The sequence below is a fragment of the Danio rerio genome, chromosome 11, assembly GCF_052040795.2.
Source record: "Danio rerio strain M-AB ecotype USA chromosome 11, GRCz13ab, whole genome shotgun sequence".
Lineage (NCBI taxonomy): Eukaryota > Metazoa > Chordata > Actinopteri > Cypriniformes > Danionidae > Danio > Danio rerio.
The window spans coordinates 3,286,011-3,312,989 of NC_141031.1; the positions used below are offsets into that span (position 1 = coordinate 3,286,011).

General features: G+C 36.6%; 2 protein-coding genes and 2 long non-coding RNA genes across 6 annotated transcripts in view; 3 read left to right on the top strand and 1 right to left on the bottom strand.

The window, feature by feature from the left end:
- The window catches only part of cpne5b (copine Vb), a 226,184-nt gene extending 222,840 nt beyond the window's left edge, over positions 1–3,344 (top strand). For 2 of the 3 annotated variants that reach the window (XM_087272009.1, XM_087272008.1), the window contains one exon: positions 2,213–3,344. In XM_087272009.1, coding sequence (XP_087128135.1) covers positions 2,213–2,401 — 189 coding nt within the window. In that variant the 3' untranslated portion in view covers positions 2,402–3,344. 3 annotated transcript variants of the gene reach the window in all.
- Positions 3,345–6,032: 2,688 nt separating this feature from the next.
- LOC147834622 (uncharacterized) lies at positions 6,033–9,704 on the bottom strand. The gene is made up of 3 exons (XR_015502244.1): positions 7,989–9,704; positions 6,837–7,800; positions 6,033–6,781 (listed from the first exon to the last, which is right to left on the bottom strand). It is a non-coding gene; the product is annotated as an uncharacterized LOC147834622 (long non-coding RNA).
- A 476-nt stretch (positions 9,705–10,180) lies between these two features.
- Positions 10,181–16,121, top strand: LOC147834623 (uncharacterized). The gene is made up of 3 exons (XR_015502219.1): positions 10,181–12,728; positions 13,286–13,333; positions 15,573–16,121. It is a non-coding gene; the product is annotated as an uncharacterized LOC147834623 (long non-coding RNA).
- Positions 16,122–21,244: 5,123 nt separating this feature from the next.
- Positions 21,245–26,979, top strand: part of timeless (timeless circadian clock) — a 37,590-nt gene continuing 31,855 nt past the window's right edge. The window contains 3 exon segments of the mRNA NM_001278600.2: positions 21,245–21,419; positions 24,113–24,246; positions 25,988–26,141. Coding sequence (NP_001265529.2) covers positions 24,150–24,246; positions 25,988–26,141 — 251 coding nt within the window. The 5' untranslated portion in view covers positions 21,245–21,419; positions 24,113–24,149.

Below are 26,979 nucleotides of genomic sequence, written 5' to 3' on the forward strand. Positions count from 1 at the left end.
ACAGTGTTTACACTGATGGATTTTTGACCTTGGGGAAGGTTTGATGCATTGAAGGTATAAATGGTGGACGGCTGATGTGAGGATGACAAATGGACGAATGGACAGTGGAATGAATGGAGGATTAGATATCAGGGCAAGAATGAAATAAGGGAAAGCATGGGAAGCATTACTGCAGTGGTCATTGAACAGGGTCTTCAGAACGAATTGCAACTGGTCCCACTTTATATTAAGTGTCCTTAACTAGTTACATAAATGCAGTGCACTTAATGTACATAATGCACTGCTGAACACCTGCGGTGCTCTTGTGAGCTGGGATACGGGTAGGGTTAGGTAAATGTTTGGTGGTATGGGTGGGTTTAGGGATGGGTTAAGGTGTAAGGGATGATCAACAGTGTACTTATAAATGTAAATAGAGAAATTAATTACAGATGCAGGTATTAAATCAAGAATAAGTAGAATTTACAAGAACATGAATTTATACAATAAGTACATTTGAACAAATTAGTTAAGGCCATTTAATATAAAGTGGGACCTTAAAACTAGCATACTAGCAAATAATAAGTTCAATTGAATATTATGTTCAGGAACATTATCAGCGTCAGAGGATCTTTTTGAAATTATTTGAAAACTCAGACTTGTTACTGGATTATTGGTAAATATTAATAATGGATATTAACATCAAATTTAAGAGTCAAAAAATCTTTTATCAGGATGCTTTGATTAGAAAGTGATGGAGAAAACAGGTTGAAAATCTCTGCCGGATGGATGGATGGATGGATGGATGGATGGATAGATAGATAGATAGATATTACCATGGATGGATGGATAGTACTATAGATGGATTGATGGTTGGATGGATACTACCATAATGGAATCATGGAAGGATGGATATTACCATGGATAGATATGGGTGGATGGATATTACCATAGATGGATGGATGGATGGATGGATGGATGGATGGATGGATGGATGGATGGATGGATGGATAGATGGATGGATGGATGGATGGATGGATGGATGGATGGATGGATGGATGGATGGATTTTTACCATGGATTGATGGTTGGATGGATACTACAATAATGGAATCATGGAAGGATGGATATTACCATAGATGGTTGTGTGGATATTACCATGGATAGATATGGGTGGATGGATATTACCATAGATGGATGGACGGATGGATGGATGGATGGATATTACCATGGATGGATGGATGGATGGATGGATGGATGGTGGATAGATATTACCTTGGATGGATATATATTATCATGGATGGATGGGTGGATATTACCATGGATGGATGAATGAATGCATGTATGGATGGATAATACCATGGATTGATAGATGAATGGATGGATGTTACCATAGATGAATGGATGGATGGATATTAGCATGGACGGATGGATGTATGAATGGCTAATACCATGGATGGATGGATGAATATTACAATGTATGGATAATACTATGAATGGATGGGTATTGCCAAAGATTGATGGGTGGATATTATCATAGATGGATGGATGGATGGATGGATGGATGGATGGATGGATGGATGGATGGATGGATGGATGGATGGATGGATGGATGGATGGATGGAAGAAAGGATGGGTAGATATTACCATGGATTAATGGATGGATATTTCCAAAGATGGATGGATGGATGGATGGATGGATGGATGGATGGATGGATGGATAGATGGAAGAAAGGATGGGTGGATATTACCATTGATGGATGGATGGAGATTTTCATAGATGTATGGATGGAAGAAAGGATGGATGCATGGATATTACCATATATGGATGAATGGATAATACCATGGATAAATGGATGGAGGGATGAATGGATGGAAGGATGGATTATACCATAGATGGATGGATGAATGGATAATACCATAGATAGGTGGATGTAACAGTAGATGGACAGATGGATAAATGGAAGAAAGGATGGGTGGATATTACCATGGATGGATGGATGGAGAGTTTCATAGATGGATGGATGGAAGAAAGGATGGATGGATGGATGGATATTACCATATATGGATGGATGGATATTACCATGGATGAATGGATGGATAGATGGATGGATGAATGGATAATACCATAGATGGATGGATGTAAGCGTAGATGGATGGATGGATGGAAGGATGGATATTACCATGGATGAAAGGATGGATTAATATATGTGCACTTTGTTTCTTGCCCCTCACAGTTTGTGCCGTTCCGGGATTACATGGACCGGACGGGGAACCACGTGTTGAGTATGGCGCGACTGGCCAAAGACGTTCTGGCTGAAATTCCTGACCAGTTCATTTCCTACATGAAGAGCCGAGGAATCAAACCCAATCCGGCACCGCCTCCATACACACCTCCAGGACACACACACCACACACAGATCTGAGCGTCTCACACTCAGCTTGCTCTCTCTCTGGAATCGTGGTCTCACTTCTGGGTTCGGCTCCCAGTGTTTGAACTCTCCGAGACACTCGAGGTACAGTGGCGTCTCTGTTTGTGCGCTTTATATTTTTCTGCCCCCATTTTTTCCTGGGATGGACCCGAGGGCAGCATTTTGGGTTTTTTTTGGGTTTGTTTTGGTTTTAAAATATCTATATCTTGGCCTGTGACTGTTTCTTATTTTGTGGACGAGATGACGAGAGGATGGTGAAAGGCGATGTTTGTGGTTTCAAACTTGTGCCTGTCTGTGACTGTCTCAGTGTACCAGGACAAGTGTGCCCTACTCTGACATTTGACCTTACTCCGCATCCGTAAACTAGAGTGTGCACGTTTCAGTGACGTTTGTTTTTTTAGATCCGTATGGCTTTCATTTGGTATCAGCTCAGGCCTGTGTCAGTGCGGGTTTATTATGTTGAGCATCGCTTGTGGAGAATCGTTCTTTGATATTCATTTAGGTTTTTGGGAAAGCATGCATGTGTGATGAGAAAGGTTTTATTTTTACACGTTGTCACACACACCTCAAGTCAATTTTAAAGCACAACTTAGATAATCAGCTCTAAATTGTTTTCCCGCTTGGTATTTTGGTCTTGCTTTCCAGCACAAGTGTCTAAACATTCTTAAATCTTGACATTTTTACTACAGGAAATCACTGAAGGAAGTTTGTTTTTGGGTACAAGAAATAAATCTGCCGATGGGAAATGAAAGTTTTTTTTTTCTGACCACACTGGCATTTTCAACACATGTATGTGTTTGTGTGTGTGTGTGTGTGTGTGTGTATATATATATATATATATACTACCTGACAGAAGTCCTTTCATCGATCCCAGTTGTAAGAGCAACAAATAATATCTTGACTTTTAGTTGATCATTTGAATCCCAATCATCACAAATACTGCAGAAGACCTACAGGAACCCTCATGGTACCAAAATTCTCACAGAAATCAGTCAAGTTTGGTGAAAGAAAAATCATGGTTTGGGGTTACATTCAGTATGGGGGCGTGCGAGAGATCTGCCGAGTGGATGGCAACATCAACAGACTGAGGTATCAAGACATTTGTGCTGCCCATTACATTACAAACCACAGGAGAGGGACAATTCTCCAGCAGGATAGCGCTCCTCATACTTCAGCCTCCACATCAAAGCTCCTGAAAGCAAAGAAGGTCAAGGTGCTCCAGGATTGGCCAGCCCAGTCACCAGATATGAACATTATTGAGCGTGTCTGGGGTTAGATGAAGGAGGAGGCATTGAAGATGAATCCAAAGAGTCATTGCAGAGATGTATGGATGCAGTCCTCCAAGCTCATGATGGAGTCAGACACAATATTCGTTCTGTCTCCACTGCAGCAGGACTTTATATTCTATACTGGACATTATTTCTGTTAAAGGACAAGACTTTTGTCTAAGCAAAGTCAGACATTACTGTCATAATAAAATAATTACAAAATCAAGGCATGATCATATTTTATTGTGATAAAATAAGCATAATCTAGAGGCATTTGCCTTTTATACAAGCCACTTCTGATACCAAATGATCAACTAGAAGTCAAGTTATTATATATATATATATATATATATATATATATATATATATATATATATATATATATATATATATATATATATATATATATATATATATATATTTAACATTTATAAGAACCAAAATATACTACCCACAGAAAAGAATAATCATAAAAAGGCATGGACAAGGTGATTTTGGGGCATTTGAGATTCTTTTTTAGACCAAAAAAATTATTCGAGAACATTTAGATAATCATGTCATTTGCGATAGTCAGTTTTCTGGTATTAATTAAATTTACATCCATTCATTAAGCAGATGCCTTTATCTAGAGCAACTTACAAAATAGGATAAAACAAGCATTTCTAATCACCAGAGAGCAAATTACAAAATACAGGTCCAAGATAATTTAGCATTTTTTAGTTTTACAGAGTGTTTGTAGGATAGTGTCAGGTGCTTATGAAGAGGAAAACTATGAACGTTTCCTATTTAACAAGCTATTTTGCACCTGACATGCTGTAATAGTTGCAGTAGGAGGTGAAAAGCAGAATTTTACATTAACGTCTGTGATTTATTGAGTTTTTGTTTCCTAAAAATAGCTCAAAATGATTCATATTTTAGCTTTTTTTTTTTGTTTTTGCAGTGTTTGTAGGATAGTGTCTGGTGTATACCAAAAGGAAAGAAATGAACGTCTCCTATCCTAACAGGCTATTTTGCACCTGACATGCTGTAATAGTTGCAGTAGATAGATTAAAAGAGGAATTTTACAGTCATTTCTGTGATTTAATGGGTTTTGTTGTTTAAAATAGATCAAAATGATTAATACTTTAGCATTTTTCAGTTTTACGGAATGTTTGAGTGTGTGTTGGAAAGTGTCTGGTGCATACGAGGAGGAAAGATATGAACGTCGCTTATTTAACAAGCTATTTTGCACCTGACATGCTGTAATATTTGATGTAGAAGGTGAAAAGCAGAAATTTACAGTCACCTCTTTGGTTTAATGGGTTTTCGTTTCCCAAAAAAATAGCTCACAATTATTAATATTATTATTATTATTTTTTTTAAACAAGTAAAATTCCCATTGGCAGATATTTTCTCATTTGTAAGCTTAAGCTGACTTTATTCTGACTGTCTGAAATGATGACCTCTGACGTAAATGTAAATGAGAATGTTTAGACGTTTGTACAGGAGAACAACAAAAATGCTATCAAAATCATTGTTTGTCGTGCATACAACACTTGTATGAATGCAGAGGGGCCGTTTTAGTGCAACACGAGTGATGTGGTCAGAAATAAGCCCTCAGAATTAGCGCCACACTCTCCATAGCCCATAGTTCATTCGCCAATTCAGTCTTGTGGAGAGGCTTTTAATCAAACGAGAGTGCCTGATGCATCTGATCTCCACCAGTACAGGGCTGAATGGAGGAGATGGTGTAATGGAGCGCATTACAGTCCAGTCTGGGTATAATAACCATGAGCATTTAGCCCCCTGACTGCGCTTTTGCCTGTACATTATCTCCAGATGTGTTTCTGCCAACCCATAGAGCATCAAAACATCCCAGTCCCATTTTCATTTCACTATTTTGTTTGTTTATTCATCGCGTTTAAAAAATTTGCATTGATTTTGAAGAACATTATTGCTTATAGTTTTTAAATCTTGTGTTTTTAGTTAAAGTACACTGTAAAAAATGATCTGTAAATGAGCAGTTTCTGTATTTTATGATGCATGTTTTACTTTTCCCTGTTTATTTAAACTTTTGAATTGCATTATAGGACATTGGTCTTTCTTCACAGCAACTTTTAACCATGAAAAGTTTAAAAAAGTGACTTTTATGAACATTTTTAATAGTTTGAAGTGCTATATTGTCAGGGTTTGTGTTGTATATTATGCTACAAACACCCTGTAATAACTTGCCAGCGCATTTTCTGTTATCTTACACATTTATTTCTCAATATATTGAGATATTTTATAATATATATTTTATATTATATTATTTAAAACAAGTAAAATGTCAATAAAAGTCCCTTTGTTAAACTGTAAAGTAAAATTTTCAACATCAAATGTCCACAGAGCAGAGATCAACGTCCCATAATGCAATTCACAACCGTAAATAAACGGAAAACACTAAATATGGAAAGTGTTCATTAACAGATATGTTTTACAGTGTAAATTATACTGTTCTAGTCATTTTTGTTGTTTGAATAAATACAATTTTTACACACAATAAAACCACATTATTAAACACCACTTCTTTTTCATCCTCAGAATGTCAAGAATGCATTTTAATTGCCGAATTATGTTTGTTCAATTTTAAAATGGTGTTTTAGATTTAAAGGTGTGGTATGTACGTTTTTGACTCTTGTAGCACATAAAATTAACATAATATGCTTGCAGATATTTGAGAAACTTGCCAAGTGAACATATGTGTTTGTCTGAAAAACAATGCTAAAGTCCGAAATTCTGCATTTAAAATGTGCGGTCATTGTTTTGGTCTCTATAACCAGCCTACTGCCAGTTTAGGCAAATTTTATATCAGCACACCAGGTTGCAGCGGACAAAAATCAACTCAGACTCATTCTGAAAACGTTGCCCTATATACATTTATGGAGCGCGTCAAATACGTCCCAGGAGGTCCTTTTTTTTATTTGCAGTTTTTGTTTTTGGGAATCCACCAGGGGTCGCTGTGTAGACTTTGTGAGATCTCAAACTTATCTTGCGAGTGTCATTAGCGCCTGCTCTTCTTGCGTAAATCCACCAGAGACCACTGTTGACTGACTGCCTGACTGATTGACCGTTAACCCCACCCACCCTCTTCCCTAAACCCAACCGATAGTGTTTTTAAAAGCATCGATTGACCCGTCCACCTTCTTCCCTAAACCCAACCAACAGTGTTTTGAAAAACGACAGAGAAAAAGACAAGCCCCCTGATTTTTACCATGGTTTCAGATTTTACCACATTCTCACTCTGTTATTTACTTTTTTTGCCTTTTGTTTTTGTCTTGCCTGCTGTCTGGAACCATTCTTTGCCAGACTGGAACCCCGTCATCACGGTCAACTCCTCTTTACGTCTCATGTCTGCTGATGTATGCGACAAGCTACCGGACAAACTGTTAACAGCCTCCACATGGAGGTAAGCAGTCAGCTGCTAGCACGGAAAGGAACGGCGTCATACGGCCCTGTATCGTTCATTTTAAAGACGAAATGCAGCCATCTGTACATCTGGCTACATAATTCGCGATCTCCAGAAATGTATATAGGGCTATGTTGTCAGAATGAGCCTATGTTGAGAAAAACAGAGTATTTAATTTATTGATTTAAGTCTTGATGGCTGACACACTGTATGCGTGCGCTGGCAAAAATACGAAGATAATGGCAGCCTCTGAAATGAGTCGCAGATTCAGAGACGTGTATGCCTTAATATAATATTAATGAGGCCTCTTTGAGAAATAGGTTAAAAAAACAACATATTTACGTCATTCAAAAAAATCCACATTTATTTCACTTCTAATTTTACTCCTGATGAGGGAAAAATTAGTTATAAAGACCTCTTCAACTAAAAATTACAACTAAAAGCGGCATATGTAGTACCCAAATGACATCATCGAAAACAACTGGCCCATTGACCAAAGTAAATTTTTTTAATAGCTTAATGTTGTGCTTTTTCTTTTTTACATATTTCACAAAGAGGCATCATTTACAATATATTGAGCCATCATACATGTCTTAATACCCAAAGTGTCCATTTAAAATCATCATGAGGTGGTTTTGAATTAGCAAACAACATTAATAATATGAACATAAATATTGGCTGAGGGGCTTGCAGCGAATCTGGCAACCCACATTTGCGTTGAGTCGCAAAAGGAGGGGCTGGATCAGGGGTGGCCAACCCTGTTCCTGGAGAGCCTCCTTCCTGCAGATTTCAGTTGCAACCCATATCAATCACACCTGAAATAATTAATTAGGACCTGAACACCACGTGGTAATTACAGGCAGGTGTGTTTGATATGGGTTGCAACTGAAATCTGCAGGAAGGTGGCTCTACAGGAACAGAGTTGGCCACCCCGGTCTGGATAAAAAAAAAACATCAAATATTTTGAATTTGGACTGCAATACCTAGATCATCCACTAGGTCTATCCTACATACAGCACCTTTAAATCAGTTGATTTTCGTCAGTTTAATTAATTAGATTTTTATTATTTGCTTTTGTGTTTGATTAAATCATACTTTTTGTTTCAGATTGAATAAACAGTTCATTTTCTAAACACCATATATCCAGGCTGATGTCACGAAGAAATGTAACTGCTTTACGTTTTGTCAGTTTAGAGGGTAATTCATACAAGAAAATGTTTGATTTTTAAAAGGAGGTGTGGCACTTAACCACGCCCCTAAACCCAACCATCACTGGAGATGAGCAAATTGGAATGACAAATTAGATTGTACAGTTGCATAAAAAGTTACGAATTGCAGTGAGATAGCGTTGCATATATCACATTCATAAATTTCCTGCCCACAGGAGAATCTTTGGAAATTCGCTACTTTTAAAGAAACACAAAACCAAGCTGCTAAAACCTTCATCCCAAACTATACCCTTTGCAGATGGCCGAAACTAGTTTAACTATGCATATCATCTAATGATTTTAATACGCAGAGGCTTGGTTAGACCTCCATTACATGGAAATCAATCCAACATTGTGGAGCATTTTCTAAATCTAGCGTTTTAGGATGTTTTATACGCACACTTTGTAATTATGAACAGTTTCACACTTAACTAAAAGCCAAGCTGCCTCGTTTTGGTTTGGGAAAAGCGGTAAAACATTACAAGCCAATTACTCGCAATGTTTACACCGCAAAGAGGGTTCAGAGATCTTCACAGGAGCCATTGATGTTGGATGAATAGGATGTTTTTCTAAATCACACCGCAATTGTCTTCAGACATTTCAGTGGCTTGAAATTAATGCCCCTTTTTCAGTAGGAACTGGATGCTTTTTAAGCTGTTCATCAGTTCTTTGTTATTCGTGAAGTCAGTGACATTAGTTCCCTCTTTTTTACTAGCAGGGATGCCATTGTTCTTGTAATATCTGCTGAAAAAGCTTGGATCTGGTGAATTAGCACATGGGATGCTATCTAGAAAAGCACACAAAGGAGGTTCAGGCTTTCTGCATATTCCATAATCGGAGATCTGACAGTAGTGTAAACACCATCACTGCAAGCCGCTTCATGCATTTTGATGACTGCACCGCTGTCCAGTGTTATGTTCCTTTACAAAACATTGAATTCAGAATATTATTCATACATTCATTTTCTTTTTGGCTTAGTCCCTTTATTAATCAGGGGTCGCCACACCGGAATAAACCGCCAACTCATCCAGCATATATTTATACAGCGGATGCTTTCCTCTCCACAACCCAACACTGGGAAACACCCATGAACTCTTGCGTTCACACACATCCACTACGGCCAGTTTAATACATCTAATTCCCCTATAGCGCATGTGTATGGACTTGTGGCAGAGAGAAAATACAACTCCACACAGAAATGCCAACTGACCCAGCCGAGGCTCAAACCAGTGACCTTGCTGTAAGGCGATCGTGCTACCCACTGCCCCACCATGACACCCCCTCAGAATATTATTTCTTCACCATATGCATAAACATTCAACATGAAGGTCCACGTTAATTTTATAAAACACCCCAAATTTTAGTTTGTTGATTAAATTGTTGCCAGTTGTTACAAAAAAAGATAAATATTGCAGAATAAATAAATAAATAAATATATATATATATATATATATATATATATATATATATATATATATATATATATATATATATATATATATATTGTGTGTATATATATATATATATATATATATATATATATATATATATATATATATATATATATATATATATATATTGTATATATATACTCTGTTTTATATATGTATATATATATATATATATATATATATATATATATATATATATATATATATATATATATTTATTTACTCTGCAATATTTATCTTTTATATATATATATATATATATAAAACAGAATATATATATATATATATATATATATATATATATATATATATATAAAAATATATATATATATATATATATATATATATATATATATATATATATATATATATATATATATATATATATATATATATATATATATAAAACAGAGTCTTGTGAACTTGTTTAACTTCATAAGGGTCAGATATTTAACTGTCCTGATGTGCTTACACCAGCCAGATCTCACAAGGAAACATAACTATTTTACGTTTTGTCATTTTAATAGCTAATTCGTACAAATCCCCCCCCCCACCCCCCCCCCCCCCACCCTACCGTTATTGCGTGTTAAGCAAATCGTACTAAACTGTACGAATGAGATCGTACGAATTCATACAAAGTGAAATATATTTATAAACTAATTTGGAGAGGATCACGTGCTTGCGTCCGGTCCCGCATTATTCAATTTATGGTTCAACCAGGCGATTCCTAAGCCACTATAAATACCCTAAGATTCACATAACAGCCATCTTCATCCACCCCTACTCCTCCACCTTTTCTAGATGGGTGGCACGGTGGCCCAGTGGTTAGCACTGTTGCCTCACAGCAAGAACGTCACTGGTTCTAGTCCTTACCAAGCCAGACGACGTTTCTGTGGGTTTACACATTCTCCCCGTGCTCACGTTCTCCGGATTCCCCGGTTTTCTCCCACCGTCCAAAAACATGCAACTTAAGTTAATAGACTAATCCAAATCAGCACCATAGACATGCTCCTAGTAAGTAGTGATCTTTATAAGATGGAACAGGTTCTCGATACCCAGCCCTATTATACAGTGTCAACAGAGATCGTTTTTCTAAACACAATACAAACAATGTCTGGATGAGGAGCGTTTTCATTGTAAAATGGCATTTTAAAATATAATGGACAAGTGTAAGTGACACCATAGGTTAACTAGTATTAATTGCTATTTTTCTGCCTTTTTATTAGGTTTGGATCTAAAAAATAGTTTTCTCCACAATTAATTTTAGTGCTAAAAAGTGTTTTTCTTTTTAAATTAAATTTCACAGAATTTTCGACTGTGAAAACGTAAGAAAACGTAACTATTTTACATTTTGTCAGTTTTGTGGCTAATTCGTACAAACTCGTACAAGTTCAGTCGTACGAAAATGTATGGTTTTTAAAAGGAGGCGTGGCACCAAACCCCACCCCTAAACCCAACCGTCATTGGTGGATGAGCAAATTGTACTAAATTGTACAAATGAGATCCACTAAATCAAAAAGTTACAAATTGGTGTGAGATAGCATTGGTATTTCATGTTTTGCTCATCAACAAACCTACAATAAAAGTTTTCTGCTATTATTATTAAATTATTAGATTTTCTATGCACTCTTTTGCTGTTCAAAGTGTTAAAACTGAACTGAACACACTCTACACCGCAGTGGTCAGCGAGAATTGGGAATTGTAAATACGCTTATGTGATGTTTTACTGCGTTTTCCAGTGTGGACCAACAAAAAGTTTACAATCTTCTATTTTTCATCATTTCTCATTCTGGGAGCACTTTAAATGATCTATTTGTTTCCCTTTCTCAAGACGATGCTGTAAAAAACAAAAGAGAGAGAAAAATCCATTTATTTTTGTTCCTACCAGGAATGTATGATAAGCCATTAAATTCAGCAAATAATAGAGTGGACAGTGTAGAGAATGTATGTATACGTGTTTTACAGGAAGTGTGTGGCACAGGACCTGTTACGCATACGTTACGTGCACCCATCCACATGTAACATACTGTAGAGACTGTTTTCATCACAATACTTGTGCATGTATGGCCTGAAGCATTGTGGATCGATTGGGTTTGTTTTCTCTTGCTATTTCTGTAGTTACGTTGGGATGTTTTTTTTTATATATATATACATATATCAAAATATATATGTTAAAGGTACACTATGAAACTTTTGGCCAGGCGGTTAATAAATAAAACTGCATGCGGGTTGTGGAGGAATGAAATGAAATGATTTAGTTTTTTATAAAGATATCATCTACACCAATAAGTAATCCCATTGGTGAGTTATTGCAAATATTGATGTGTTTATGGTAAATTTTCCAGTTTACTAGATATCATGCTAGAGAGCTAAAGACATTCTTTATTTGGTGATTATTTGATTTTAATCATTGAAATTAAATGCAGCATAAGCACTGCAACACACCATATAGAAATAACGTCAGCTAAAGATATATAATGAACTGACAAACTTGTCACCGAGCTACAAAACTTGTTGAGCAAGTAAGAGGCATTTAGAATAAGAGTTAAACCCTTATAAATCCCTAAAAAGCCAAGTCAATGTTGATTCAGGTTTTATTACAGCCCAGCAGGCACAGAACATCAACATGACATCAGCTTGACATTGTACCTCAACATTGTGGGGACATTGCAATTTGTTTGTAAATGAAAATCAGGTTGAAATCAGAACCCAATGTTGGACCGACATCAATGTCCAACCTAAAATCAACCAAATATCAACATCTAATGATGTTACACTTTGACTTTGTGTGGACGTTACCACTATGACGTCTATCAGATGTTGGATTGTGGTTGTCACACACCTGACGAATAAATGTCAGTTTTTGATGTCAATATGACTTTGGTTTAAATTGTTGGCTCATTAGATTTTGGCCACTTTCCAAAACAACCTAAAATCAACCAAATATCAACATCTAATGATGTTACAGCTTGACATGTTGTGGACGTTACCACTCTTATCAGACGTTGGATTTTGGTTGCCTTACCTGATGAATAAATGTCAGCCTTTGATGACAATATGACTGGTTTAAGATGTTACAGTAGCACGACGTTATTATGGTCACTTTCCAAAACAACCTAAAATCAACCAAATATCAACGTCTAATGATGTTACAGCTTGACGTTGTGTGGACGTTACCACTATGACGTCAGTCAGACGATGGATTTTGGTTGCCATACCCGACGAATAAACAACACAACCTGAAATCAACCAAATATCAACGTCTAATGATGTTACAGCTTGACGTTGTGTGGACGTTACCACTATGACGTCAGTCAGACGATGGATTTTGGTTGCCATACCTGACGAATAAACAACACAACCTGAAATCAACCAAATTTCAACGTCTAATGATGTTACAGCTTGACCTTGTGTGGACGTTACCACTATGATGTCTATCAGATGTTGGATTTTGTTTGCCATACCTGACGAATAAACAACACAAACTGAAATCAAGCAACTATCAACAACTAATGATGTTACAGCTTGACATTTTGTGGACGTTACCACGCTTATCAGACGTTGGATTTTGGGTGCCTTACCTGATGAATAAATGTCAGCATTTGATGTCAATATAATGTTGGTTTAAGATGTTATCGCAATGTTATTATGGTCACTTTCTAACACAACCTAAAATCAACCAAATATCAACATCTAATGATGTTACAGCTTGCCGTTGTGTGGATGTTACCACTACGACGTCTATCAGATGTTGGATCTTAGTTGCCATAACTGACGAATAAATGTCAGTATTTGACCTCATTATGACGTTGGTTTAAGATGTTGGCTTAACGTTAGATTTTGGTTACTTTCCGAAACAACCTAAAAACAACCTAAAATCAACCAAATACCAACGTCTAATGATATTACAGCTTGACGTTGTGTGGAAGTTACCACCAGGTTACCACTATGACGTCTATTACATCATTGGATTTTTTAATTTTGATCACCCGACATCACGACCTAAATCTAACCCAACATTAACGTATTATGATGTTGTGTGCCTGCTGGAAAGCTTGTATAGTTTTGCTCATACACTCTGCTTTTAATTTGTGGTCCATGCTCTCCGACATCAAAACTGACATGATTATCCATCAAAAGGTGCACGTTTGCTCCTAGGTTTGAATATGCATACTCTAGCTTCTAATATGAGCCCTGTTGACACGAACATGTAACTTTTGAAAAGGGACTACCCCAGTCACCTTTATTTCTGAGAGTGTGGTTAATATTTCTCACTTGTTGAAACTTTATTAATTTACTTTTTATAAATATGGCATGTTTTGGTTTAATGATGTAGACTGAGAAAAGTAATTAGCTAACCTTACACTGTAAAAAAATGCTGGGTTCCATACAATTCCTTTATGTCAGGCATGTCCAAACGACGGCCCGCGGGCCATCTGCGGCCCGCAATCAGTTTATCTATCTATCTAGATACTTCAACTATCTATCTACACACAGTTGAAGTCTGAATTATTAGCCCCTCTTTGATTTATTTCTTCTTTTTTAAATATTTCCCAAATGATGTTTAACAGAGCAAGGACATTTTTACAGTATGTCTGATAATATTTTTTCTTTTGGAGAAAGACTTTTGTTTTATTTCGGCTAGAATAAAAAGCGGTTTAAATTTTTTTTATGAACCATTTTAAGGTCAAAATTATTAGCCCCTTAAGTCTTCAGAACAAACCATTGTTATAAAATAACTTGCCTAATTACCTTAACTTAACAAGTTAACTTGCTTAACCTAGTTAAGCCTTTAAATGTCACTTTAAGCTATATAGAAGTGTCTTAAAAATATAGATAAAATAAATCAGTTATTAGAAATGAGTTACTAAAACTAATATGTTTAGAAATGTGTGGAAAAAATCTTCTCTCCGTTAAACAGAAATTGGGGAAAAAATAAACGGGGGCTAATAATTTAGGGGGGACTAACAATTCTGACTTCAACTGTATATATATATATATATATATATATATATATATATATATGCATGTCTGTGTGATGTATGTAAAATTTGGCCCGCGACAACGTTTGTTTTTTTGCATCTGGCCCTCGGCCCAAAAAGTTTGGACACCCCTGCTTTATGTTGTCCCAACACAAATCTAAAGTAAAGCTAATTGTTTTTTTTTACAAACGTAAGTTGATTGAAGATAAAACAATTAAGTTATCCCCAAAAATCTCAAGAATTGTGTTGATTCAGCTCATTATAAATAAGTAGCTTGATCAAGCAGCAAATATACTTTTTTAAGTGAAATTAAAAATGAGTGTAAACATTATATTATAGTCATTATTTGCTTTTACTTAATAAAAGTGAGTAAACCTGCTCCCTTCAAATTATTAAGTTAATGAACTCATTCATTCATTCATTTTCTTGTCGGCTTAGTCCCTTTATTAATCCGGGGTCGCCACAGCGGAATGAACTGCCAACTTATCCAGCAAGTTTTTACGCAGCGGATGCCCTTCCAGCCCCAACCCATCTCTGGGAAACATCCACACACACATTCAAACACACACACACACACTACGGACAATTTAGCCTACCCAATTCACCTGTACCGCATGTCTTTGGACTGTGGGGGAAACCGAAGCACCCAGGGGAAACCTACGCAAAGGCAGGGAGAACATGCAAACTCCAACGCCAACTGAGCTGAGGTTCAAACCAGTGACCTTCTTGCTGTGAGGCGACAGCACTACCTACTGCGCCACTGCCTCGCCTAAGTTAATGAACTCTGCATAATTATAAGAAATAAGTTAACAGTTCCAATTTACAGCAGGTTTACTCCCTTTTTAGGTAAATTCAATTAGTTGCTTTGAAAGCAAGGTGTTTACTCAGTTTCTAAGACTGTAATCACTTTTAACAGTGTATGTGTGCAGTTTTTATCTATCCTGATGTTGTAATTAGCTCATGTTATTAGCTTATCTCAGTGTTTCAGGGCTAGAGACTAAAGTATGATTCTGAAAGCAGATTCGCAATGTTTTTGCTTTAATGTTTGTTATATTTCTGAAGCAACAGGTTGCATAGTGTACCTTTAACAAACCTCATTTATATTCATCTGCAGCACTGACGGCCAACCAGCATACCACGGCCAATATTAATATCTACTATTACAGCTTGTAATATACACGTTTTATTTCTCAATTTCGTTTTTTTAATTATCAACACACATCAGAGCATTTTCACATGGTTTAACTGTTATTATTTCTTTTGCATGTTTGCTCCCAACAGATTCTATTGTACATGATCTTTGTCATACGGTGGGTTGTGAAATGGTTTGTATTGAAATGCCTTAACTAAATATTAATAAAAGTTTTTACAAACTCAAGACTGAATTGGAAATTTATGAATAGCAGTTGGACTATACAATACCTGACAGAAGTCTTGTCGCCTATCTAAGTTTTGGGAATTACAATTAACTTGACTTCTGATCATTTGGTATCAGAAGTGGCTTACATGAAAGGCAAAGGCCTCTAGATTTCACTTATTTTACTAAAATAAAATATGATCATGCCTTGATTATTAATTGTTTAATTAGGACAGTAAGGTCTGATAAGTCTTGTCACTTATCAGAAATAATGTCCAGTATAGAATATAAAGTCCTGCTGCAGTGGAGACAGAATGAATATTGTGTCTGACTCCATCATGAGCTTGGAGGACTGCATCCATACATCTCTGACTCAAATCACTGATTAATAAAGTCATCTGGAATGGCAAAGAAAGCATCTTGCAGGACTCCCAGAGCTCATTAAGATTCTTTGGATACATCTTCAATGCGTCCTCCTTCATCTTACCACAGACATGCTCAATAATGTTCATGTCAGGTGACTAGGCTGGCCAATCCTGAAGCACCTTGACCTTCTTTGCTTTCAGGAATTTTGATGTGGAGGCTGAAGTATGGTTTGTATCATTTTGGGAGCCCTCTTCTTTGGTTTGTAGCGTAATGGGCAGCACAATGTCTTGATGCCCCAATACAGGGTTATTTTCAACCAATATTTGGTAAAATATAAATAAAACCAACTGCCATTTTTTTATTACATTTATAGGACCAAATATAACCCAACATTTGAATTTATGGTTCATACTTTACTAAATTTGGGTTAAAATAACTCAGAATTGTATCTGTTGATATGTTTCCTCCTTTGGCTTAGTATCTATTTCAGAGCTCCCCACAGTGGAATGAACCACCAACTATTCCAGCATATGTGTAATGCAGCTGATTCCCTTCCAGCTGCAACACTCATTCATACACTATGGCCACTTTAGTTTATTTAATTCACCCATAACACATGTCTTTAGACTTGTGGGAGAAACCGGAGCACCCGGAGGAAACCCACGCCAACACGGTGAGAACATGCAAACTCCACACAGAAACGCCAACTGACTCAACCAAGGCTCGAACCAGTGACCTTCTTGCTATGAGGAGACAGTGCTAACCACTGAGCCACAGAATGTTGATATGTTTCCAACATTATGAAACAATTGTGAATCCTTCAGCACGTCTTCACAGATAACGAACAGTGCAAGATCAATTACAGCTCCTGGAGATGACAAGAGATGCGTTCAGAAACGCTGATGAGCATTAGATTATTTTTGAGGAAATGAGCGAGTAATCAAGGTTTTCAAGGCACTTTCCGTTCGGTGAGTTTAATTTAAAAAATGGCATTGACTGAATAGAAAATGTGGAGAAGAATATGGGAGAGAATATAATGAAAAAAATATGAATCAACATTATTGAGAAAGGTGGCACGGTGGCTCAGTGGCTAGCACTGTCACCTCACAGCAAGAAGGTCGCTGGTTCGAACCTCAACAGTGTGGAGTTTGCACGTTCTCCCCGTGTTGAGTTTCCTACAAAAGCTCCGGTTTCCCCCACAGTCCAAACACATGCGCTATAGGGGAATTGGATGAACTAAATTTGCTGTAGTGTATGTATGTGAATCAATGTGCATGGGTCTTTTCCAGTATTAGGTTGCAGTTGGATAAGCATCCAGTGTGTAAAACATAATATGGATAAGTTGGCGGTTCATTACACTGTGGTGACCCCTGATGAAAAAAGCGACTAAGTCGAAGGAAAATAAAATGAATTATTAAAAATAACCTTAACGTGATGCTTTTCTTAGCTTTTTTTTTTAAGCGTTTTCTTAAAGTGCCCCTATTATGGATAATAAAAAACATGTTATGGTTTTAGGGGTCTCCAAAAATAGGCTTATATGCATACAAGGTGAAAAAAAACACTTTCATTGTTCTATAATATGCATTTAACTTAAGCTAATTGTCATCAAAAGGTAAATCATTCATTTTCTTTTTGGCTTAGTCACTTTATTAATCTGGGGTCACCACAGCGGAATGAACCGCCAACCTATGCAGCATATGTTTTACGCAGCGGATGCCCTTCCAGCTGCAACTCTGAGAGACACTGGGAAACATCCATTCACTCCCACCGCATGTCTTTGGACTGGTGGGGGAAACCGGAGCACCCTGAGGAAACCCACACCAACACAGGGACAACATGCAAACTCCACACAGAAACCCGAACTGACCCAGCCAAGGCTCGAACTAGCAATCATCTTGCTGTGAGGCGATTGGGCTACCCACTGCACCACCGTGGTGCCCCAAAAGGCATATCGAAAGCTTAGTTTCCAGCTTTTATATGAAGTTGTGTGTGTGTAAGAGAGAGTGTAAGAGAGACCTTTGCGCACTTGACATGTTTGAGAAAATCTAAATAAGCTCCTCATCTCTCAGAACATAGTAAGAGTCTTTATACACACACTGTAAAATCTGTTGTTTTACTCTATGAAACTCCATATAAAAGCCAGACCCTTTTTTTGCACAGGCCTATCTAAAGGGTTAATGGTGCCAACTGATGTTCAAAAGTACAAATTAGGAGTTTGACCTCTTCCCAACAGGGAAAACCACCAACAATCAAGAACGCGTGATTATTTGGTGTCATGGCTTTGCAATCAAAAAATGTGGTTAGAATGGAAGTCAATGGGGCAAAAACAGCCCAGAACATAATGAAAGAGTAGTCAATTTGACCAAGGGTTAATACTGATTAGATATACCAGGGATGTCCGAACTCGGTCCTGGAGGGCCGGTGTCCTGCATATTGTAGTTTCGACCCCAATTAAACATACCTAAACCAGGTAATCAAGCTCTGTCTAGGTTTGCTAGAAAGCTCCAGGCAGGTGTGTTAAAGGAAGTCGGAGCTAAACTATGCAAGAGTTTGGACACCGCTGAGATATACAGTGCAAGTATAAGCTGGAAAAGAAGAAGAAGAACGTTATTTTTCACCGTGTTTTATTACTCACACGACATGATTGTTTATTCTTAATCTGAATGCGGAATTAAGCATCTTAGATCAAAAGGTGCATCTTGAAGATAAGTGCCACTGGCTGAAGATAAAGGTCAGTCCTACATGCAAACACAGACACTGCATCAAAAAGACACACACCCAATGAGATTTAATGAGAGTTTTAGGCTCTGTGGCATCTGTGGGACTCAAGCAGCTGTCAGAATCTCAAATCTGATGTGAGACTAGGACCTGTCAGCCCCTGCTACATGACTAGGAACTTATTCTCATAAGGCTCCAAGTAAACTGGTGAATCTTGACCATGACATCAGTGCTGGACGCTCATCTTAAAGTCTGCATGAAAAGACAATTTGTAATATTTACTTTATTTTGGTAACACTTTAGATTTGATGGAGAATGATGAATGGAGAAAAATACCGAAGCAGTTGAGAAACAAATATCAACTGTAAGTTAATGGCGCCCCCTGCTGGCCATTTGACTTTACAGCAGACTTTACAGTGTTCTATTATTATGAGCTACGCTTTATTAACAAGAGCAAGCATGTCAAGTTTTTTTATAAAGCAAAAGTAGGCCTATTTTACATGCTTTTACAACAAGGATTAAACAAGAGAAGAAAGAAAAGAAAAAATAAATGTGTACCAGTCCGTTGAGGTAAAGAAGGAGCTGAGCCGAAAAGCAAAGCTCACGATTTACCGGTCAATCTACGTTCCTACTCTCACTTATGGTCATGAGCTTTTTGGGCCGAAATGAGTTTCCTTCGAAGGGTTGCAGGGCGCACTCTTATGGATAGGGTGAGGAGCTCTGACACCCGGGAGGAGCTCGAAGTAGAGTCGCTGTTCCTCCACATCGAGAAAAGTCAGCTGAGGTGGCTCGGGCATCTGTTTCGGATCCCTCCTGGATGCCTACCTAGAGAGGTGTTCCAGGCATGTCGGGGAAGACCCAGGACACGCTGGAGGGACTATGTCTCTCGGCTGGCCTTGGAACGCCTTGGGATACCCCCGGAGGAGCTGGATGAAGTGTCTGGGGAGAGGGGGAAGTCTGGGGTTCTCTCCAACGACTGCTGCCCCTGCGACCCGGCCCCAGAAAAGCGGCAGAAAATGAATGAATGAATGAATGAATGAATGAATGAATGAATGAAATGACTAAGGAAGAGTGGAGCATTAAGTAGTGCTGTCTCCTCACAGCAGGAAGGTCGCTGTTTCAAACCTCGGCTGGATCAGTTGGCATTTCTGTGTGGAGTTTGCATGTGCTCCCATTGTTGATGTGGGTTTCCTCCGGGTGCTCTGGTTTCCCCTACAGTCCAAAGACATGTGGTACAGATTAATTGGGTATGCTAAATTGTCCGTAGTTTATGTTTGTGACAGTGTGTCTTGTGTATCTTATGTTTTTACCTTTGCCATTTAGGTTTTCTCCCTGGCCTGCTGAAAAATCCAGCTCAAACCAGCCTAGCATGGTTGGCTGGTTTTAGCTGGTCAACCAGCCTGGTTTTAGAGGGGTTTTGGCCATTTCCAGCCTGGTTTTAGCTGGACAGGCTGGGAGATGACCAGCTAAAACGAGCTTGACCAGCCTAGCCAGGCTGGGAGCCCAGCCAATACCAGCTATGTCCTGCTTAATCCAGAATGGTCAAGCTGGTTTTAGATGGTTTTAGCTGGTCACTTCCAGCCTGACCAGCTAAGATCAGGCTGGAAATGGCTGGAAACCAGCCTGGAAGTGTCTAAAACCCCTCTAAAACCAGGCTGGTCAACCAGCTAAAACCAGCCAACCAGCCTAGGCTGGTTTAAGCTGGATTTTTCAGCAGTGTGGGGTAACAATGAGATATTACCTGAATATTAGCAACTTTTACATAGCGAGACAATACTTAGGGGAATAGTGGCTAAGACCATTGCAAATTCTTTATGGGATACAGGAAAATTTAAATGTGATAAACATTCTTAATTAGGGAATTCAGTACCTGTACCACCAAAAAAAAAAATTTCAAACCAATTTTTTGAGAACAAGCTTTTATGTTTGTACAAAATATTACAGTTGTTCCAAATCTAGCATTGATGAGGGGAGAAGTTGTGTTTGTATATTAATTTTCAAGCTGACGGACATAATATAGCCGTGGCTCCTTTAAGTACGAAAGATCTGGCGTCACTTCCGGCCTGATGAGCGCGCCTTCCACCATCCGAGCTACATGTTTTGTCGCGGTGAATCATAAGGACGGAGTTTTAGATTAATTATGAGAGTTATTAAACCATTATCTGGCAGCCAGTAGATAAGCCATAGTGTTCAATGTGACGGGTTTTGGAGATTTGCGATCGTTGATATGGTCTGGTATGTATGATTGGCTTTTTATATTTTAGCATAACGCAGTAATATGATATCTTGTAGCATACATTATACATTAATTTATATATCTTATTATTACACACTGTAAATATTGCACACACACAAGTTCATATTTACATTTGGCAAGTTTTAGATATTGATTGTGTGAAGTTTAAACAGCCGTCGTGTGTAGAATATTGTATATAACGTCATGAGTATATTCGTGTTTATATATGTTACGTGTAACGTTAATTTGTGTTTTTCATATATTTAATATCATAATATTGCAATATGTTTACAAGGATACACAAATGTGTATATTTACGTAGGCATTTACCATGTAAACTCTCAAGAAAAGGTATTTTGCTGCTTGTTCAAACTAATTTAAAATGAGTTGAATCAACACAACTTTTTTCAGTTATTTTTTGTGGGTAACTGAATTGTTTTATGTTCAATCCACTTAAATTTGTAAACACAATTGAGTTAACCTAATTGATTTGAGTTGGGTGAACGTGAAGGTTTATGATTCGATTTCAAGTGTCAGAAGTTAGTTGTAAAGACCAAGATATTATAATATTTAAAATCATCTCTCTCATTTGTGATATTTCCTCTTTAACTCTTGTGATTTGCATATTATTGTGTTATTTAGAGTAAATGTGTATCATTAGAGCCAAATATTGAAAGTTTAAAGCAAGTGTTTTGTTATTTATTTTCGAAGGGATGTTTGTATTGCCTGACAATATGCAATATGACCAAAAGTGATCAAGATAAAAATAAGATGTATATAAATATAAAAGAATAATAGTTAATATTGATAATTATTTCAAGGTATCTAAATTTTTTCATTTTTTAAATTTAATTTAATTAATTTAATTTTTAAAAGTTTCTTTAGGTTAAGTAGCCAGGGGGGGTTTGGGTGGTTTGAAAGACCCACCCCTCACAGACAAAGGTCAAGAATTTGTCCCATATATGAGCTCATTTGTCCTATTTTGACTGCCAGCCCATCATAAATAGTAAAAATAATACATCGAAAACCCATCAAATAATTTTCTTTTCAGCTTAGTCCCTTTATTAATCTGGGGTCGCCACAGTGGAATGAACCGCCGACTTAGCATATGTTTCTTGCAGCAGATGTCCTTCCAGCTGCAATCCATCACTGGGAAACACCCATACACACTAATTATATGGACAGTTTTAGCTTACCAGATTTCCCAATTGACACCAATGAATTTTCAAACTTACTGTTTTTTTTTTGTTTGTTTGTTTTTGTTTTTTCAAGAGAGGCTAGAAAAATTGTTTAGCTCTACATTATTGTTATTATTATTATTATTTCTTATTATTATTTATTAATATTATTCAAATGGGCAAATTCTGACTGGGGAAAGATGAATGTGCTGACCAGTGTGTTATTTATAATTTGCCTAATAAATAACAACAGGCTTGTTTTTAATTTAAAACAATTATTTTTATAATGATATATATTGTAATAAATTTGTATTTTAAAAATTTGTAGTTTTTCATTTTTTTTTTGTTCTAAATCTTAAATATATATATATATATATATATATATATATATATATATATATATATATATATATATATATTATATTTTTGGTACTTCAAAAAGTGTGGTTATTGTGTCTCTCCGACAAGCTCATTCAGCTAAAAATTGTGTTTAAAACGTATTTAAATCTCATAATTAAACAGAAAATTAGGTGTATAACTGTAAAAAGGTCCACTTTTTGAGAAAAAAAAAAGAACCACCCCTTTCATCAAGCTGGCTATGGACCTGGGTTTTATTTCTGGGTGAAATAAACTATACGATTAATTGTTAATTTAAGCTTTTTTACTGTCAAAACATGATAAACATGTCAGCCAGATTAATATTTTAGTTTGGAAAATGCATTGTTTATTTATTATTTAATGGATTGATTATTTTAAACTATTTTTAATCTATTTGTTTGCTGCTTTTATACTAATGCATCTTGATTTTAACTATTGCTTCTTTTTAAATGGGTGTAGTTATTAAGCAGGTTGCAATTATATTAAAGGTAAAATGACTTAAAAACGAGATGAAACTCTCACTGAAATATAATAAATGTCCACTTGATCAATTACATTTTTACAAGATCTCCAGTTTTCAGAGACTTTTCTAACGTAAAGAAGAGGGATATTGATTTAGAGACCGAAAATCAGTATCATAAAATAAAAATTATATATATTTTTTTGATTATTCAGTGCGAATTACAACTTGTTTTTAGGCCAATTTCTCTGTAAAACAAAACCTGCTCAATGATTATGCACAAGCCATTTTTAAAGTTCAATCTTCATTTAAAAATTATACATCACACATCATTTTTTATACAATGTTAATAGTAGTTATTATGAATTTCCTGCAATTAAGCGATCAGAAACAATTGACTTGCAGTTATTATTAATTTATTAATCAAATTAAATAATTAAAATATCTAGTTAAGTGAATTGTATTATTTTTAGATGATTAGATAAAGTATAATGAAAAATAAATCAAAATAAACTACGTATGTAGGGTCATTCTGTACAAAATGTAAAAATAGTTAAAAGTACACTGACTGAGTTTCAAGAGCACGGCTGTAAATCATTTAGAAACCTGTCCAGCTATTATCAATATCATTTCCCCATGTGCGATTTCTATTCTGATATTTTTTTCTCTTTTTCAGATTGGGACCCAGTTATTCTCTCAGATAGAAGTGCTGCATGGACTTGTACATGATGAACTGTGAGTTATTGGCCACATGCAGTGCGCTGGGTTATCTGGAGGGAGACGTTTACCACAAAGAACCAGACTGCCTTGGTAATGCTTAATCCAATAGGTCAAACCTACTTCACTGCAGAAATGTGCATGATCCTGTGTATTTTGAATATGATAATTGTATCTTGTAAGGTTATTTTATAGCAAAGTTTAAGGTATGTGACTGAGTGAGCATGTCAAAGCAATCTAAAGCATTCGGACACAAGAAATTATAATGTTTATAACTTAAAGAAAGATTAATTGTATTTATGTATAGTTGAAGTCAGAATTATTAGCCCCCCGTATTATTAGCCCCCTGTATATTTCTGTTTAACAGAAATTTTATTTTTTTTTTTACACATTTCTAAGCATAATAGTTTTAATCACTGATTTCTTTTATCTTTGTCATGATGACAGCACATAATAAGGATACTGGATCTTTTTTAAGACACTAGTATTCAGCTTAAAGGGACATTTAAAGGCTTAACTAGCCTAATTAGGCAAGTTAGGGTATTTAGGCAAGTCATTGTATATCAGTGGTTTGTTTTATAGACCACAGTTTTCAACTGGTGGGTCTCGGGAACATTTTCAGTGGGTCACAGAGTGTGTGGTCAAAAAACCAACAAAAGTTTAAATTTAAACTTATTTTGACTTTTATTTTGAAATGTGTGCACGACAACCCTACCGTTTGACATGTGAAATTTCATTTAATTATAGCAACAAATATGTCGAAGCGCAAGTACGACTCTGAATATGTAAAGTATGGATTTACATATATTGACGACAAAAAAGAGTTTAAGCGTCAGTGTGTCATAAGTAGCAAGGTGCTCTCACAAGAGAGCACGAAACCTTCTAAATTAACACGACATTTAGAAACCAGACATGTTTTATTAACAGTTCAGTTTAGTTCATGGTAATTGAACCTTTCCTAACCACTGTTTACAGTATTTGTCGTTTTTACTTTGTAATATTACTATAATTTGACACATTTTGTTAAATGACAAGTCTTGGTGATTTTCTTATGATTTATAATGCTAACAAATAAATACAAATTAATTATAATTCCTAAAATTGTATTCATTCATTCATTTTCTTGTCGGCTTAGTCCCTTTATTAATCCGGGGTCGCAACAACGGATTGAACCGCCAACTTATCCAGCACATTTGTACGCAGCTGATGCCCCTCCAGCCTCAGCCCATCTCAGGGAAACATTCACACACTTATACACTACGGACAATTTAGCCTACCCAATTCACCTGTACCGCATGTCTTTGGACTGTGGGGGAAACCGGAGCACCCGGAGAAAATCCACGTGAACACAGGGAGATTAAAATGTATTGTAGTTCCTAAAAATTTGGGTCGCGGCTTGATGACCATGTAACAATTTGCGTCTCATGGCCAAACCAGTTGAGAACCCCTGCTAAAGACAATCAAAAAACAAATATAGTTTAAGGGGGCTAATAATATTGAACGTAAATTGGATTTAAAAATTAAAAACTGTTTTTATTCTAGTCAAAATAATTCAAATAAGACTTTCTCCAGGAGAAAAGAGTATTATCAGACTCACTGTGAAAATTTCCTTGCTCTGTTAAACATCATTTGGGAAATAATTGAAAAAGAAAAAAAAATGTACAGAACGGCGAATCATTTTCACTTCAACTGTGATTATAGTGCACACCTAATTGTCTACCAAATCATGAAAACTAAACTGAAATGAACAGCACATTTTTAAATGCTATCAAAATAAAAGCGCAAAACTGTTGGTGTCTTGTGACCCTCATAGTTGTGTTATTTTGGTTTCTAGAGAGCGTGAAGGATTTGATTCGTTACCTGAGACATGAGGATGACGCGAGGGACATCCGGCAGCAGCTGGGAGCTGGACAGATCCTCCAGAATGACCTTTTACCCATCATCACCCAGCACACGCAGGACAAACCACTCTTCGATGCCTGCATCAGGTGTTTGAGCTCGTTACTTTAGTATTTTTTTCATTAATTATTGTATTGACAGCATTTTAACTCACAAATTATTTAAAGTCTGTATGAACCGGAAGCTGCAACCTTTTTTTATTCGTATTGTGATGCAGCTCATAGAGAAATGGGATATTTAATGGGACAACAGTGGGCGTGGCTTGTTTTTCCTACTGCGAGCTGATTGGATGCAGTAAAGTAGGCATTTTATTCAGAAAGGTCGAGTAAGGGGTTTGGGGAGAGTTATTACAACCTAACAGACTCCTCCTGCTTACCATGTCAAAACTGACAGCTGGAGGGGCGTGGTTAAAAATGTTAGCCACGCCCAATACCTCAGACAGACCTAGGCTGTTTCTCAATATGCGTTCTTCAGCGGTCTTGCGTGCTCGTGTTCTCGTGCAACGTCATCATCAGCTGCCTAAGTTCAGTTCCAATAATCAAGACCGCAATTACGGAGGACGCGTGAAACTTCCCGGATGTGATCTTGATATCGAGGACGCACCGATGCAGACTTGAGCACCGAACTCGCTCTGGAAGTCCCAGAAGTCATTGCGACTGGAGGTGGGAAGCGCAGCATTTTATTTAGATTTATTATTAAAGTTCAGAGATATTACTTATTTACCTCAGGAGTTTCCCTAAATGAAACGGTGAAAGTAAACATTATCATGAATATCTTAATAAAGGAATAAACACATTAAGGGTGTTTGTTTGCTGAAATTCGTATTAAAATTTGTTTTATTTATATTGTGCAACATATATTTATAATGTTTTTATACAAAGTATATATTTTGAAGAGGGGGGAAACAATAAATCGTTGTATTAGTGC